The following is a 16740-nucleotide window of genomic DNA, read 5'->3' on the forward strand; positions in this document are numbered from 1 at the left end:
ACCCAGTGTCCAAAAAGTCATTGGACAGTAAACGGTGGAGTTATGGCCTTTCCTTCCAAACTTGTGCAGTGTGCTGTCTGGACGTAGCTGAAGATCTGCCCATCTTAGATACCACAATAGTGGGCACTATGTAAATACCAAAGTACTTTGCTATTTAAAAAAAATGCATTTATCATCACAATACTCCTGTGAGGTAGGGAAGTTCTGTGACAGGGCAGAGGCTTGAACCTGGATCTCCTAGGTGTTATAATTAGTGCCCTAATTACTGGATCATCTTTCCCCTTTGGGTCTTGGCCCTTTATTTGCAGCTAACTAAAAAGATCACAGTATTAACTGGGCATTGTACATTGTAATTGTGCGTGTTTTGCAGCACAAAATTTGCATTGTATCAGCTGAAGAATTTTCTCTCGAATATGTGGATCCTAAAGTACACTGCATAGCCACTTATGGGAGCTTTCTTAATCAAAGGTAATTTGCATGCTTCCTTCCTTTTTTATGAAGGAATCCTTGAAAGGGCAGACATATGCATTGAGTGGTATTTTAATGCCTATATGACTGAAACTTTGCTCTATGACTCAGAGATGATTGTAGGCCAAGATATTACAGGGTAGTATTTGATAAAAAGTTTAAGTATTAATCTAGACAGTCTTTGTCTAGGATTTAGTTAATACCCTCAGTAGCAGATTCCTAGCCAGTCTGAACTATTGTATGCTAAACTTTTCGGAGAAATGTGACTATGTAAAGTGCAGTATCCTGGATATTCAGGATGCAGAAATACACTGTTTCTAGCCTGGCAAGTCATGGAATGGTCTTATATGACCATTATTCTGATGAGAGTTTTATTGTGAACTTTTATTCACCATTTCATTTCTGCTAGGATTTTAGCAGCTACCTCCTATGAACTTAGATATTAATGATGTATGCCATTTCAAGACTTTAAAATGATTCTTTACACTGAGGTATTTTTCTACTCTTTTGACAAATGTAAAGGGGGCTTAAAGTGAGTGTAACTGTAATTTATAACTCTTCATAAGGTAGAAAGAATTATTGACTAAATCTAATAATTCTTAAGATAGTAGCTGCTAAAATAATATTTGAATTGAAGTGGAAGGGAGAAAAATCAGGAAAGTAATCAGAATGAAGAGCTTTTAAGGTCCAATATGTCATCGTTCTTGGCTTCCACATGGTGCACAGCGTTTCATGTTCAGCCTCTGCTTATCCTGGAGGGATCAGTCTTTTATAGCTGGGACTAGTTCCTAAGGATTGAATATAGGAAAAATTGGACCTCACAGCAATGTAGTTTTGAATCTGAATAAACGGAGGATTTCAGGTTGGTTGAAAAAATAAAATTAAATGACTATGAAGATATGATGAATATATATCTTTAATTTTGGTTTTGTGGAAATGCATTGTTTTTATGTTTTCATATTTACTTTAGTTCCAGCATAAATAATTATGTTACAGTTTTGTTCTGTTGTTAAATATATTATTAGCTGGCTTCATATTTAATTTTGTAAATGGGTTTAAGGTTCATGAAATCGAAAGTTTAATGGCATTGGCTCAGTTTAGTTATTTTATGAGCAGATGCCTTAAGAGGTTTCCCACACAGCTTGGCAAATGCACCTCAGTTCTGGACTGGAAACAAACCTGCTGTTCCAGTTCTATGCCTTTCTTGAGCAGAGATTGATGATTGTCTCATGCTTATCAGAAGTGTATGTATATCCATGAGTGACTAGAATGAAATTACCTAATTCATTTTCACTTGAAGCCTTAAAAAAGATTTCTTTCTATCCAGATGGTCAGAAGTAAATGCACCTAGAAATGGATAGTTAAACATTTTGGGTGGTCTATAGAGTCCCTTTTGGGGAGCTACCACATATACTCGTTCATTAGCCTGTTCGTTTATAAGCCGACCCCCCAAAATGGATAGGTAAAAATAGCAAAAACCGTATGACCCTTTCATAAGCTGACCGTATATTTCAGGGGTTGGAAAACTTTGGCTCCTGGCCTGTCAGGGTAAGGCGCTGGTGGGTTGGGACGTTTTGTTTACCTGGAGCATCTGCAGGCATAGAGCCCCTCAGCTCCCTGTGGCCGCAGTTCACCATTCCCAACCAATGGGAACTGCAGGAAGTGGCGTGCCTCCAGGTAAACAAAACTACAGTGTATTAGATCAGGGATAGGCAGCCTTTGGCACGTGGCCCACCAGGGTAAGCACCAATTTGTTTACCTGCCGTGACTGCAAGTTCGGCCGATTGCGGCTCCCACTGTCCGCGGTTCGCCACTCCAGGCCAATGGGGGCAGCGGGAAGCGGCACGGGCCGAGGGAACCTGCAGACATGGCAGGTAAACAAACCGACCTGGCCCACCACGGTGTTTACACTGGTGGGCCGCGTGCCAAAGGTTGCCAATCCCTGTGTTAGATATTCAAGTAAATGATTCCATAGTTTAAAATCATCAAATTTTGGTGTAGACCTGTTTATAAGCCAATCCCTGCTCTTTGATGCATTGCTTTTTAACCAAAAATATTCAGCTTATGAACAAGTATATATGGTATGTTGTCCATATACCTACTTAGGCTCTAATCTTGCAAATACTGGCACGTGTGTAACTTTTAAGTGTGTGAGTAATCCCATTGACTTCAGTGGAATTACTCACATGTTTAAAGTTGAGCATGTTTGCAAGTATTTTTAGGATCAGGATATTTGCTAATAGTTTAGATACTTTAATTTGTAACTAACCTGACCCACTAAAATTGTTATGTGTTCTGACACCATTGGTTGTATTTTTGCATCTTGTTTAACAAACATTTAACAGGTAAGCTGTTTATGATACAGAAGGTTTGAGTAAATTTAGTTACACATCCATTCCCTGATTTAAATCTATACATCTTCATTTTGCTTAATTGATATCAACTATGTAGAATGCAAAACAGTGACATTAGTTATTAATGTGTTTTTAAGTGTATTCATTCTAATGCATTGACTTTTACCACTCTGACTAATTTTTATTTCGTATTTGTTCTGCACCACTAGGCCTACAACTTTATTATTATTTTACATAAGGGATTCTTCCTACTGCTTGAATAATTACTGTAATCCTATTTTTAGTGCATCATGCATTCCCTCAGTATATGAAACTCCACCAGTGGCCTTGCTTTTGGATGCGCTCAGGGATAGGAAAATTTCAGAAGCGCAGAGAAATGTACCATACAATCCACTGAGTGTCCCTTTACCTTCTGCTAACCGGGTTAATGGAGTAACCTTGACCTCATTACAGGTAGTTCACATTTGACTGTATTATTTCTGAGGCACAAAATATGTTATCAGTAATGTTAAATAGACTGAGAACAACATGAGAATTAAAGCTAAATGATGTTTTAGGGCCAGGGCGGGTGCATGGATATTTTGCGCCCTAGGCGAAACTTCCACCTTGTTCCCCCACCCTGAGCCCTATGGCAGTTCTCCGCCCCCCCTTCCGCCCTATGGCACCCCCCGGGACAGCTTCCCACCCCCTCTGCCCTGAGGCGCCCCCCCCACGGCAGCTCCCCCCCTCCGCTCTGAGGGGCCTCTCCGCAGCAACTCCCCCCCTCCACCTTGAGGCACCCCCCCCCCGTGGCAACTGTCCACCCCAGCTCACCTCTGCTCTGCCTCCTCCCCGAGCACGCCGTCACTGCTCCACTTCTCCTGCCACCCAGGCTTGCGCCACCAATCAGCTGTTTGGTGCCGCAAGCCTGGGAGGGAGAGAAGAAGAAGAGTAGGGTGGCGTACTCAGAGGAGGAGGCAGAGTAGAGGTGAGTTGAGGCGGGGATCAGTTCCCCTGCATGCCATGCCCCCCCTTACTTACTGCAGGTGGCCCTCCCCACGCCCCCCTGCCCCAGATCCCTCCGCCTAAATGCCAACGACGACCGGGGCGGCCGAAGAGTTGCTGCCGCAGTCGCAGCTGAAGGATCTGAAATGCCATCCCCCAAATGCTAGCGCCCTAGGTGACCACCTAGGGCGCCTAATGGGTTTCACTGGCCTTGTTTAGGGCCAAGCTGTGGCAGGGTGAGGAAGTCTGATAGATAATATTCACAAACAGAAACAAAGGAATCAGAACCAACTAATGAAAAAACATTTTGCTGGGCTCTGCACAGTAATTAAGATATTTTATAATGTAAATAGACCTATGATGACTTGCGGCTATGCCGCTCAAGTGAATAGTTTTATAGTAACTATGAGTGAGGGTGGGCGATTGTGTGTGTTGTGTTGGGGGATTTGTGCTGGTTTGTGTGTGTAACAAAAGAGGGATGTGTGTTGCAGTGAGGGGGTATGTGTGTTTGGGGTTATTGTGTGTGTGGGGTTGGTAGTGTTGTGTGGATGGTTGCGTTGATTAGCATGGGGGTCGTGTTGTGCTAAATTTTGATTGTTTTATGTTCATTTGTGTGGGGTTGTGCTTGAGGATTTTGAGTTTTATATGGGTGGCAAATCAACCTGTGAAGAACTGTGGCAGTTGAGCTAAGTAATTCACCAGTCTCCCTCTTATCCCTGATTTATTACAACCAATGAAATTGTTGCATGCAAATTAGCTGTAGAGTAAGGGTGGTGATTGGTTGAGTTACCTCTGACATCACAATTGTCTAGGTCCGTTGTCATAGACAGATACATACTTTACTGTTTTATTATGTAGATATAAGTATGCAAACATAGGGACAGATCCTGCAAGATCCTTTTCCCTCTTGAGAGATTCTGAGCTCCCTCAACTCCCATTGCAGGTAGGAGCAGGCTCATAGTAAAAATGAATTAATAAAACAAATACATAAGCTTAGTTGTCCTTGTTTCTGCAGAACCAGCTTACTTTGAGTGGGAAAGTGCCAAGTTTAGGCAGATATGTATTTGTTGTACATTTCCATCAGCCAGAGCACCCAACATTTCCTGTGCAGGTGCTTGTGGATGGGGGACGCCTATGGTCAGGTAAGCCGTGCTTTATATTAATTCAGCTCTTTTTTCTTTCTCAGCATTTTAGCAAACTAGATTTTAAAATTTCATTTAGGTTCCTTCAGTGCTTCTTTCTGCCCTCACACTTTTGGCTGTCGAGACCAGGTGATTGCAGAAAACCAAATTGAACTGGATATCCCTGGCCCTGAGGTTTCTGTTACTGTGAAGATTCCTAATGAAAAAACACTGGTTGTGGTAAGTTTGTTACACCTCAAGATTTGAAAGTATTCTTTTTACCTCTTGAATAGTAGAGCTTTTCAGGTTCACTATTTACTTGGAAATGGATGACTGTGAATGCAATAGTTTTTCTTAATTTATTTTGTATTTTTTAAAGAGCTAATTGTAACTTAGGGGGCAGTTTTGTCTTGTCTTGTCTTATCTTTTGGTCCAAATATTGATCAACTACAAAGCTGGTAAAAAGTGGGGTGAAAACTTTCACAACATTTTACACCTTTTTTTAATCAAAAATGTTGATAACAAATTTAGTCAAATTTCAGTTTTCAGCACGCTCTGAATCTGACTCTCTTTGATGTTAATTTTCCTCTTCTCTTGAAACAATCATTCAGACCCTGATAAAGGGAGGAGCTTAAGCATGTGACTGACTTTTTAAGCATGTGAGTGGTCCCATTAAAATCAGTGGGGGACAGCATGGCGCAGCAGCCTCTGCCCACACGCTGCCAGTCGCAGGATCAGGGCCAGAGCAAGTCAATATAATCCTCACTTCCCTGACTCTGGTGTTAAATCCACTTGTTGCAGCCTGTCTTAGATTGTAAGTTGCTTGGAGTTGGGACTGTATTGTACTGAGAGAGAAATCCTGCCTCCATTAAGTCAGTAGCAAAACTACTGTTGACTTTAATGGGCCCAGGGTTTCACCCTGTGTTTGTACAGCATCAAACACAAAGAAACCCCATTCTGAACTGGGGCTTCGGGATACTCCTGCGATACTGCAATAACAGCAGCTTGTCTGTGGCACATGACTTTAATCATCAAGTTCTGCTCCTAACTTTTAATATGACTGGTAGTTTATTTTTCTCCACAATACAGTAGACGTCTATTAGACTGGGGTCTGACCCAGAAAAATGCTCATGAGGAAATACTGAGCTTCCACAAATATTGTACCTAGCCATCTTCGCTCTCCTGCCCCTAATACTAAAGGTTCAGACATATACTCCTACAGTCCATAGAAAGCGGGGAACACGGGCTTCAGAAATGTAGAAATTTGTGTAAGAAATCTGAAGAACTGTCTTGTTTCAAGATAGCTGAATTTTGAATACAGTCTTCATATGAATTTTGGAGGAGAAACCCATCCTCATTCCAAGTAATTGAAAATAGCTTAACATGCAGTTTACGTTCCAATGATTTTTCCATCCTACCAACTTCTGCACAGGAGTTTGGATCTTGTAGAAAAATCCAAGGATGATGCTGGAAATGCATTTAACTATAGATAAACACCTTGGTTCATTTATTCTGTTTTTCTATTAAATATTCAGTTTAGTTTTCTTCTTGTTTTAAGGAACATGTTTTAGTTGTTCCAGCGGATAGCTACAGTCATAGCCTACTTCAGAAAAGGACTGTGGACAAGTCGATTGACTTTATCAACCAGTGTGGAGGAAACAGCTTTTATATTGAGTAAGGATTGCTTTCTAAGACACTGAACATTTTACAGAAAGTTGTAAATTATTAATATTTTACTGTATATTAAAACACTTATACCATACATATCACAGTTCTGCGTGGGCATGTTTTACATGGCTTATACTGGGCCATTGAAATTACAAAGAGTATTAAAATATAGGTCTGCATTTTTCCATGACTGCGCTCTGTTAATCAAATTTAAAGGTGGAGTACCATTGCATATTGTACCAAAAAAAAAAAAAAGGAAAAGCTGTGCTATCTATCTTTGGTATTGCTAAAGTGCCTATCTTCTTGGTATTGCTGAACAGAAGATACTTTCTTTGAAAAAATTATTTACAAAAATGGATGTCAAATCAGTTCAGTACTAGTGAATTGGTTTAAATATGTCCATGCATGTACATTGATATTGCTACTATGCATATGAACTATAGTAGAAATAAGTCTCCTAATTTGTTAAGCTAGTGCAGAATGTAGTCATTATAACTTCCTAATACTAGTTCTTACATGATTTATATTTTTCTTCCACTAGCCTAGTAACATCGTCAGCATTCTGTAAGGATTCTGTAAGGTCTCTAGTGGCGTTTTACAACGATGGAGCATTGCCCTGTAATTGCCATAAAGCAGGTGCCACTAGCTCAGCTTGCAACCCTCTGGGAGGACAATGTAGTTGCAAACCTAACGTCATTGGCCGTCGGTGTAGCCGATGTCAAACTGGGTTCTATGGATTTCCATTCTGCAAGTGTAAGTACATTCTGCTCTAAGTGGAAGTATTTTGTGACTTTATTCAATATGTGCTGCAGCTTCATTTTCTGCATATGGGGCTCAATCCTACAAGGTGCTGATTAATGTAACTTTGATCCAGCACAGCACTTAATCGTGCACTTCACCTTAACACGATTAGGCCCATTCACTTTAAACACACATGGTTAAAGTGAAGCATGCGCTGAAGTGCTTTGCTGGATCAGGGTCAGCGTGCTTATTGCCTTGCTGGACAGAACCCAAATGCCACTCCTCTAGAGTTGAATGTTTTACTCTATACTCCCTAGTAAATAATATTTTCTAATTTATTACCAGCTGTTGTGTCCTAACTCATGGCTACAAACCCTTTCATAAATAAGCAGGGTGTAGCATTAACCTGGTGGCACTGACAGATTTATTGGTTACATGAAGTAACCTTGACTATCTGCCTTTCCTGGATATTATATTCTACATTGAATACACTGATAAAGTGGTGACATTCTCACCAAAACAGTGGTTTGCCCAATGTGTAGCAAAATGTCCTGGGAAGTACTAAATAATAATATTTGAGTTGAATTTGAGGAACAATTTTGTGGAAAATGCCCAAGGTTCCAGGCTACTCCTTGAAACCTTATTTGTTGCTACCTGGCTAGTTTCCAGGAGTTTGCTTCTCTTCTCACTTATGCTGCTGTATTTGTTGAAGTCGGTTAAATGATACCAGTGTAAAGCTGGTGAAAGAGGGAAGAGAATGAAGCCCCCTATGACTTGACTTGAATGGAATGAGAGTCATTTCTTTAAATCAAATATGATTAATCTGTAAAACATTTCCCCCCAACCCAGTATGCAACTGCGGCCGACGTCTTTGTGATGACATAACTGGTCAATGTATTTGCCCCCCTCAAACGGTGAAGCCCAAGTGTGAAGCATGTGAAAGACAATTTTTCAGCTACCACTCCCTTGTTGGCTGTGAAGCCTGCAACTGCTCAAGCAGAGGAATAGTTAATTTGGCAAACCCAGAATGTGATAAAAACAATGGGCAGTGCAAGTAAGTTTGCGTTATTGGGTTAAACTTGTTATTAATGTTAAAAATGTACATTGGAAAATTCTTGAGGGGTTTGATTCACTTGTCTTTTTACATACTTGCTAGGGTGGGCGGATTTATTCTTTTTTTGATGTAAAGAGATGTATGCGGTGCTATCCAGGGATTAGAAAAGGATACAGACTTGGTTTGCTCTGGTAACTGGTTAGTGGGAATTAAGACTCCTGAGCTTTATTTCTGTTTTTGCCACTGACTTGCCATATGACTTTGAGTATATCATTGAACCCCCTCGGTGTCTTCTAATGGCTTGCCCAATATCACACAGCAAATTAGTGTCAGATCTAGGAATAGAAACCAGAACTCTGACTCCCAGACATATACTCTAACTACTAGATACACTTCTCAGGATTCACAGGGTCTGGTTTATGTCCCAGCCTGTAACCAGTCCACTGGGAGTGATCCCATTAGTGTGCTGGGCTCCAAGGGTGCACACATTTCCACAGGGATAGGCCCATGGCCTCCAGGACTGGGGCTTGGGCATCAGCAATCCCTGTCTCTCTCCGTGGCTCCCTGCAGAGAATCCGGCCAAGCCAAACTCCCCTTTGAGGCTTGTACTGTACCCCTTTATAGTGCAGTACTCCCACTGAATATTTGCAGTGACACCAGGCAGCCTTTACTTAACCAGGTAACAGTGTATTGGTCACCTAGTATACAGAATTTGAAAGCCCTTGGGTTAGCACAGAGAGGCAAAGGTTAAGCCAGAGCTCATCCTGGCCAAGCCAGTGCAATGAAAGCTGTTATCGAATCCATCTTAGGCTCTATCTCCCTCTGACCCCTTTGTGTGTCCCAGGTGAAAGCTTCCAGCCTCTTTCAAAAGTCAACACTTTATCCCCTGCCTTTCACATCTCAGTCCTTTGTCTTCAGGCTGGGCCATGCTGAGTTCACATCCCCACGTGCCTGAGCTTCCCACTGTTGGGTGTTGATCGTTGTCTCTCTATACCCTCTGTGAATCTGAGCTGCATTCTACCAGTTCCTAAATAACCCTGTTCACTGCGGCCCAGACAGCTAGGTGACAACCACACCTCATGTCCTGCATTCCCCCCAGGAGAAGACTTAACCCTCTTTCCCCCACTCGGTAGCAGTGCAAAGGACAGGGAAACTGAGGCAAACATAGGCTTCATAAAAATATTACAGAAAATTCCCACTTTGTAACAATACTCCCTCCATAATTCTTAAAATATTAATTACCTACCCCATAAGGTGTTGTGAGGCTTAAGTAATGTTTGAAAAGAGCTTTGAGATCCTCTGATGAAACTTACACTCTATGTCACTGCATGATATTATTCAATGGAACGGAGATGTGGGTGCTAAGCACCTTTGAAATGAAGCCATATGTGTTTGACTGCTAGCACAGTGTGATGAGAATACACTCCTTAGATGTATCCTCTGATTTACATTATATGAAAAACTATTGTGTACAACTGCAACTGCAGTGAATTCTCTTAACTTCTGATGCCTCTTCAATCTCATCACAGTCACCATTCTTTTAGCTGCCTGTAAATATAAGAGAGCCCTTCGTGACAAGCACAAATCCTTGGAGAGGCTGTAGGGTATTTTTCTCACTCTGACTTAATTTTTGATGCAACAAAAGTATTCAAGGCTGGTTGAATTTAACTTACGTATTCATGTGTCATTCCCAAAAATGGAGCGTCAGCTGTTAATCCCATGAATGAAGTTTACCAACAAAGCCCTCATTTTCCCAGAGTACAAACAAAAGGAAGTACTTCCTCATGCAACACACAGTCAACCTATGGAACTTGTTGCCAGGGGATGTTGTGAATGCCAAAAGTATGACTGGGTTCAAAAAAGAATTAGATATGTTCATGGAGGATAGGCCCATCAATAACTATTAGCCAGTATGGTCAGGGATGCATCCCCATGCTCTGAATGTCCCTAAGCCTCTTATCACTAAGAAATTAACACATTTCTGCCTGAGGCACACTCACTATTTTGCCAAAGAAGTGGAATTTTGCCTTTTTCACCCTCTCTCTGTGAAAAGCTTTGTCATCTGTCCATAATGGTGATATTTTTCACTTGTTGGCCAATTAGAGAAAGCTCACGAGAATCATTGGACTGGAAAGGACCTTGAGAGGTCATCTAGTCCAGTCCCCTGCACTCATGGCAGGACTAATTATTGTCTAGACCAACACTGACAAGTGTTTGTCTAACCTGCTCTTAAAAATCTCAGTGATGGAGATTCCACAACCTCCCTAGGCAATGTATTCCAGTGCTTAGCCACCTGACAGTTGGGAAGTTTTTCCAAATGTCCAACCTAAACCGCCCTTGTCTTATTTAAATAAGCAGTACTTTATGGTGGAAGATAAATGAGCAATACTTGATGGTATAGAAGAGCTCTCTCTCACTCTCTTTCTCTCTCTCTTTCTGCAAAGCACTAATCATTAAACTGCCATGTTACCCATTACATGTTGATTAAGATATTCAATTCAGTGGATTACATCAAAGTCCAAAGTCCTAATTCTATGTGCAAATTTACTTTCTATTATCAGATTATGGGGGTAATGTACTTAGAGTGTAACAAACCTCCCCCAGTGTATGGTGAAATGCTTAATTGTGCTCATGTGCTGCATCAAAAGCAGCCCATTGTATTCAATCCAGCACTTTAAAACTATTTATTAGTTGTAAATTCCCAGTGCTTGGGTACCCACATGTTCAAAATGTGGGTGCTGAGAGCCAAAGACATACCCCTGGTTGCCAAAGGATTTTAAAAACAGTTCCAGCTCAGATAAAACCTAGAGATGAAGATGTTAACATTTTTAGACTTTGGAAGTGTTTTCGTGTACAAGGAGCCTTTGTTCCCCTGAAGCCCTGCACTGGAGTTGCAGAGGGAGGCTGTGGGAAGAGGCTAGCAAGGAGATTTTGGGGGGGGGAATAGGTCACAAGATCCACATTTTTGTAGATCCAGTGGCCTCACCAAACTATGCAGGTCCACTCCAGAAGCTGGAGTAGGGACTATGGGAGAGGAGTTGCTGCTTTCACAAAAGGAGGTGCTCTGCTATCTCATGTCCAGACTTTGGGGTTGGATTTCATCTTATACCACTCTTCACCCAGATAAAGCCAAGTTACTCAGGCTTTGTGTCTGAGCCAAGTGGATTTTACCCAGTGTGAACAGTTTTGTATAAACAAGATTTACAGCCCAGTAAGTTATGTAATCTTTTCATTGGGAAACCCCATCTTCTTGTTAGCAGCTGGGCGCTTTGGTAAATGGCCACTCACTCCCAGCTCTATAGCTCTTCTCAATGCAGATTCCTGCCTGGGATACAGCATGCTGGTTTCAGACTTCTGTGTTTGCAGGGGGGCCCTGTCCGCTGCAGATGCTGAACAGCTTCAGAACATGAACCCCAACTTCAACATTTGCAGTGTTGAAAACCAAACCACCCCCATTGGGTTGAGTGACCATTGTTAGGAATTGCAATACTCCTCACAATTTGAGAAAAACGCTAATCTGTTTCAGTTGATCCCCATGAGTGGTGTTTAATGACCAAATGATCACTTCAGATCCTTTGCATTATTTTATTCCCACCCCTGTGACACCTTCTCCCTGCACAAACAAACCTAAATGTTTCTGTTTGTTTTGTTGGTAAAGGTGCAGGCCAGGAATAACAGGGCGACAATGTGATCGCTGCAGTCCTGGTTCTTACAGTTTCCCGGATTGTATTCCCTGTAATTGTAACAGAGATGGAACAGAGCCAGATGTTTGTCATCCACAAACAGGAGTTTGTCTCTGCAAGGTCAGATAAATCAAGAAACTTGTGCATTCACAAATATCAGTTTCCATATCAGTCGCTGTTTCATATTTAATGAGTATAATAAAGTGAATTTGTTATTTGCAGTTGTTAGATAAGAATTAAATACAGTTATATCAAAAAATGCATTGTAGCACTTGCCTGGATTGCAAATAAACTGCAATTAAGAAGTTTGTAGAATACATTTAATGTTGATCCGTTTCACAGAGAAAAACTAGTACATTAAAGTACTACATGCTATGTGTGCACATATGTGTTGAAATGCTATGTACATACACATATCTCTGTTTTGCATCTACTGTTTGGGGTTTTTTTATATCCACCGGGCTTCAGGCTTTTTTTTTTTTTTTTGGTCATATGATGTAATTGACATTTCAGTGCCCCAGTGTATGCATGATGTTTGCCATTGCTGTGATTTGCATAGACTGAACTCTATAAATGTGAAGTTTCATATGTGACCTTTCACATGTAGGTTTGGAAGAGCCAGCTTGAGGATTTTGGTAAGGAAATCATCTAGTAGTATTCAGAGCTGGCATTGATCAATGTTCATTACTCAACAGTGAGCTACAGTAATTCCATTACATCTTTATACAGATCTAGTAGAAAGGCTTCTCAAAAACAATATAGTTTTTTTCCATGTGAAATCGCAGTGAACTGTATTTTTATATATACCCAACATATCCCCTCCGGGCCACCCAGAAAATTTAGGGGGCCTGGGGCCAAGCAATTTTGGAGGCCCCTTCCATAAAAGAAAGTTGCAATAGGATAGAATACTATATTCTCGTGGGGGCCCCTGTGGGGCTTGGGGCCTGGGGCAAATTGACCCACTTGCCCCCCCGCCTCCGGGCAGCCCTGTATCCCCTGCTGATATTCAATTGGGTCTGTATACTTAGTAGCTAGAAAAGAGACCTTCCTGTTGTGCATGCAAGAGACAAAGCTATGAATAAGTTATTGGCACAGAAGGAGGAGGAGACTATTTCATTTACGTTTGGAATACCATTTACAGAAGACCATAAGTAACAATTTCACATTTATATTATCTTATATTTTATAAATATTTAAATGTTCCTGTAGGAATTTTGTTTTAGGTGTCTGGTATTTTGCAGGTTGACCAATAACACATGGAACATTTTAATAACTTTTTTCAATGGTTCTTTAACAGGAGAATGTTGAAGGTAGACAGTGTGACATTTGCCGTCAAGGATCATTTTATTTGGATCCTTCTAATCCCAAGGGCTGCACTTCTTGCTTTTGTTTTGGAGCTACTAGCAACTGTCACAGCACAAGTAATCGTAGAACTAAGGTATATTTAATGTATATTTTTAGTTACTATCATGTACAGGCATGTATCCCATTAAGAAACTATCAGATTTCTTCCAAATGACAAATTGTGTTTTACTGAATGTTAAGAATGGGAAATATTCTCGGGAAACCACTGAAAAGTGTTATATTTCCCATTAGATGCTTTCTCTGCAAATTATGGTGCAGAATCTGAAAGTGCTGCCCTGTGGAAAATGGTCTGTCTACCTCTCCATTTCATCTAGGGCTGAAGCCAGTCTGTTCTAGGTGGCTACAGCCATCACAGACTTAGTTGAAGTGAGATATCTAGTTACAATGTACTTTTCCAAGAAGTTAATGATGCAATTAATTTGATATCTGGCTTGTAGGAAATATGCGCTACAGGTGTATTTGAGACCTAGATAGTGTGCAAGAGGTCCTATGGTAATATTCAACTTGAGCTGTCTAAGTGAACAGGCTCTGCCCTTCTTCATTTTCATAGGGAAAAACATGACACAAGAAGGTGGGAGGAAAAGGGAAATTGGGATATACTCATATGATAACATAAATGAATGGGAGGAATTATTTAAGGCTGATCAGCGTTGAAAAAGAGCAACAGCCTGAAAATAAACAAGGGAATATTTAAATTGGACACGAAAAGAAACGTTTCTAATAACTGACAAAAGAAAAATGTTCTAAGGGAAGTTATTGAAGCACTGTCACTTTGGTGTTAAATTGCGTCTCTGATCCAAACATCTCAAAGTTCAAATACAGATCCAAATATTCCTGAACTTTGAGAATGTTTGTTTGAATCTGGATCCGGAGGTTTGGTTTAGGCTCAGATGTAGACCAGGTGTTATCTGGATTGTGGTACTTCATTATTTAAGCACAATGGGTGAAATTCTGGCCCAACTGAAGGAAATGACTAAGCTCTCGTTGGTGTCAGTGGAATCAGGGTATCACCCAATGACTGTAGTAGCTGTTCCTACGGAAACCTGTTGTTGAGCATGTGGATATTTTGATGTCAGATTGTTCTGTGAGTGATTCTGAGGCACATGCATTAATTTTTATTTCTGCCATTGTAAGTCCATATAGTCATTCTGCTCTGTAGTGTAATGGAAGATGCCAGCTATCTCATCCCAAGCAAAAGATAATTAATTCTAATGTTGAGACTTCCAGCTAAGCTGAAAAGACGTTAAGGCCTGAAGTATACTGTAAAATAATTCTCCCTCTGCTATTCAAATGATATAATTTGATCTGTTTGGTTTTCTTTGTAGTGTGGGACACAGTCCCTGCAGAGGACACCTACTCCTGTAAAACATTATTGCTCTGGCTTTTGTTTAAAACTGCAAAATAAAAACAGTTTTTTAAAACAATAGACTAAACGAAGCACTGGTGATTTTGGCACAGGGTTAGTACAGCACTAGTGCAGGAGGTTTCAGGAAGTAGATGAGTTAGGAAGACCTTTTTATACTTATGATTTAAAGGGGGGAAATTGTTTATGGACTTAAAATATAAGGCCAAATTCTATCCTTGGTTGTATACAGGCAGCTTCTATTGACCTCAGTATGGATTGTGTTTACATATAACCAAGGACAGAATTTAGTCCACAGTAACAAATCAAACACGTTTGTGCAGAAGGCAAACAGTAGGCTTATGTACCACTTATGTCCCACTTAAGCCCCTTTTAAGGCATTTTTAAGTGGGACACAAGTGTTGCATAGGCTTTGTGATGTCTGCCTCTGGAGGGGTGAATTTTGTCCTCAGTACATTGTATAATCAATATGTATGTCTCATAAATGACTCTATACACTGAACCTAGAAAGGTTTTAATAAATGATTAAACATGCCCTAATTTCCCTTTTATATTTTGTAATTAGTTTGTTGATATGAGAAACTGGCGTGTGGAGACAGCTGACAATAACATTGATGTCCCCGTAACCTTCAATCCAGGCAGCAATAGTGTAGTTGTTGATGTTCAAGAGTTGCCTTCCTCTGTGCACAGTTTATACTGGGTGGCACCACAATCCTACTTGGGAGAGAAGGTAAATGACACCTAACTAATGTGTTGTGATAATATTTGTTCTGTTTTTTTGAAGATCATTGGCAGAATGCACCCTGTCTTTCTAAGGCCTGGTCTGCACTACGTGTTTAATCCGAATTTAGCAGCGTTAAACCGATTTAACCCTGCACCCGTCCACACAACGAAGCCCTTTATATTGATATAAAGGGCTCTTTAAACCGATTTCTGTACTCCTCCCCGACGAGGGGAGTAGTGCTGAAATCAGTATTGCCATATCGGATTAGGGTTAGTGTGGCTGCATATCGATGGTATTGGCCTCCGGGCAGTATCCCACAGTGCACCATTGTGACCACTCTGGAAAGCAATCTGGCCAGGTAGACAGGAAAAGCCCCCGAACTTTTGAATTTAATTTCCTGTTTGCCCAGCGTGGAGCTCTGATCAGCACGGGTGGCGATGCAGTCTCAAATCCAAAAAGAACTCCAGCATGGACCGTACAGGAGATACTGGATCTGATTGCTGCATGGGGAGACAAATCTGTTCTATCAGAGCTCCATTACAGAAGACAAAATGCCAAACCATTTGAAAAAATCTCCAGGCTATGATACAGAGTCCACAGCACAGTGCTGCGTGACAAGCATAACAAAGAGCCAAAGAATCAAATGGACGCTCATGGAGGGAAGGGGGGTACTGAGCTCTCCAGCTATCCCACAGTCCCCACAGTCTCCGAAAAGCATTTGCATTCTTGGCTGAGCTCCCAATGCCTGAAGGGTCAAAAACATTTTCCTGGGTGTTTCAGGGTATATGTCATCAATTTACACGCTTCCCCACCCTCCCCGAAAGAAAAGGAAAAAAAATGTTTCTCGCCTTTTTTCAATGTCACCATATGTCTATTGCATGCTGCTGGTAGACGGGGTGCTGCAGCGCTGAACACCAGCATCCCCTTCCCGGTGGCAGACAGTACAATATGACTGCTATCCATCGTCATCATCAGCCCGTGAGTGCTCCTGGCTGGCCGCAGTGAGGTCAGCCGGGGGCGCCTGGGTAAAAATGGGAATGACTCCCGGTCATTCCCGGCAGATGGTACAGAACGGCTGGTAACCCTCCTCATCATAGCAACTGGAGGCTGAGCTCTATCAGCCCCCCCATTTCATGTCTAAAGAAAAGATTCTGTACTGCCTGGACTATCATAGCAGCTGGAGGCTTCCTCCCCCTCATTTTATCTCACTAAAAA

At 41.3% G+C, this 16740-nt stretch overlaps 1 protein-coding gene across 1 annotated transcript in view; it reads left to right on the forward strand.

Annotated features, from left to right (window-relative positions):
• Positions 1 to 16740, forward strand: part of LAMA3 (laminin subunit alpha 3) — a 194065-nt gene that overhangs the window by 111289 nt on the left and 66036 nt on the right. Inside the window, exons 29-38 of the mRNA XM_030549443.1 lie at positions 371 to 468; positions 3107 to 3275; positions 4822 to 4948; positions 5028 to 5167; positions 6486 to 6601; positions 7137 to 7348; positions 8186 to 8390; positions 12049 to 12193; positions 13371 to 13511; positions 15367 to 15531. Coding sequence (XP_030405303.1) covers positions 371 to 468; positions 3107 to 3275; positions 4822 to 4948; positions 5028 to 5167; positions 6486 to 6601; positions 7137 to 7348; positions 8186 to 8390; positions 12049 to 12193; positions 13371 to 13511; positions 15367 to 15531 — 1518 coding nt within the window. The remainder of the gene's footprint in view (positions 1 to 370; positions 469 to 3106; positions 3276 to 4821; positions 4949 to 5027; positions 5168 to 6485; positions 6602 to 7136; positions 7349 to 8185; positions 8391 to 12048; positions 12194 to 13370; positions 13512 to 15366; positions 15532 to 16740) is intronic.

Source organism: Gopherus evgoodei, chromosome 2 (assembly GCF_007399415.2).
Source record: "Gopherus evgoodei ecotype Sinaloan lineage chromosome 2, rGopEvg1_v1.p, whole genome shotgun sequence".
Taxonomy (NCBI): domain Eukaryota; kingdom Metazoa; phylum Chordata; order Testudines; family Testudinidae; genus Gopherus; species Gopherus evgoodei.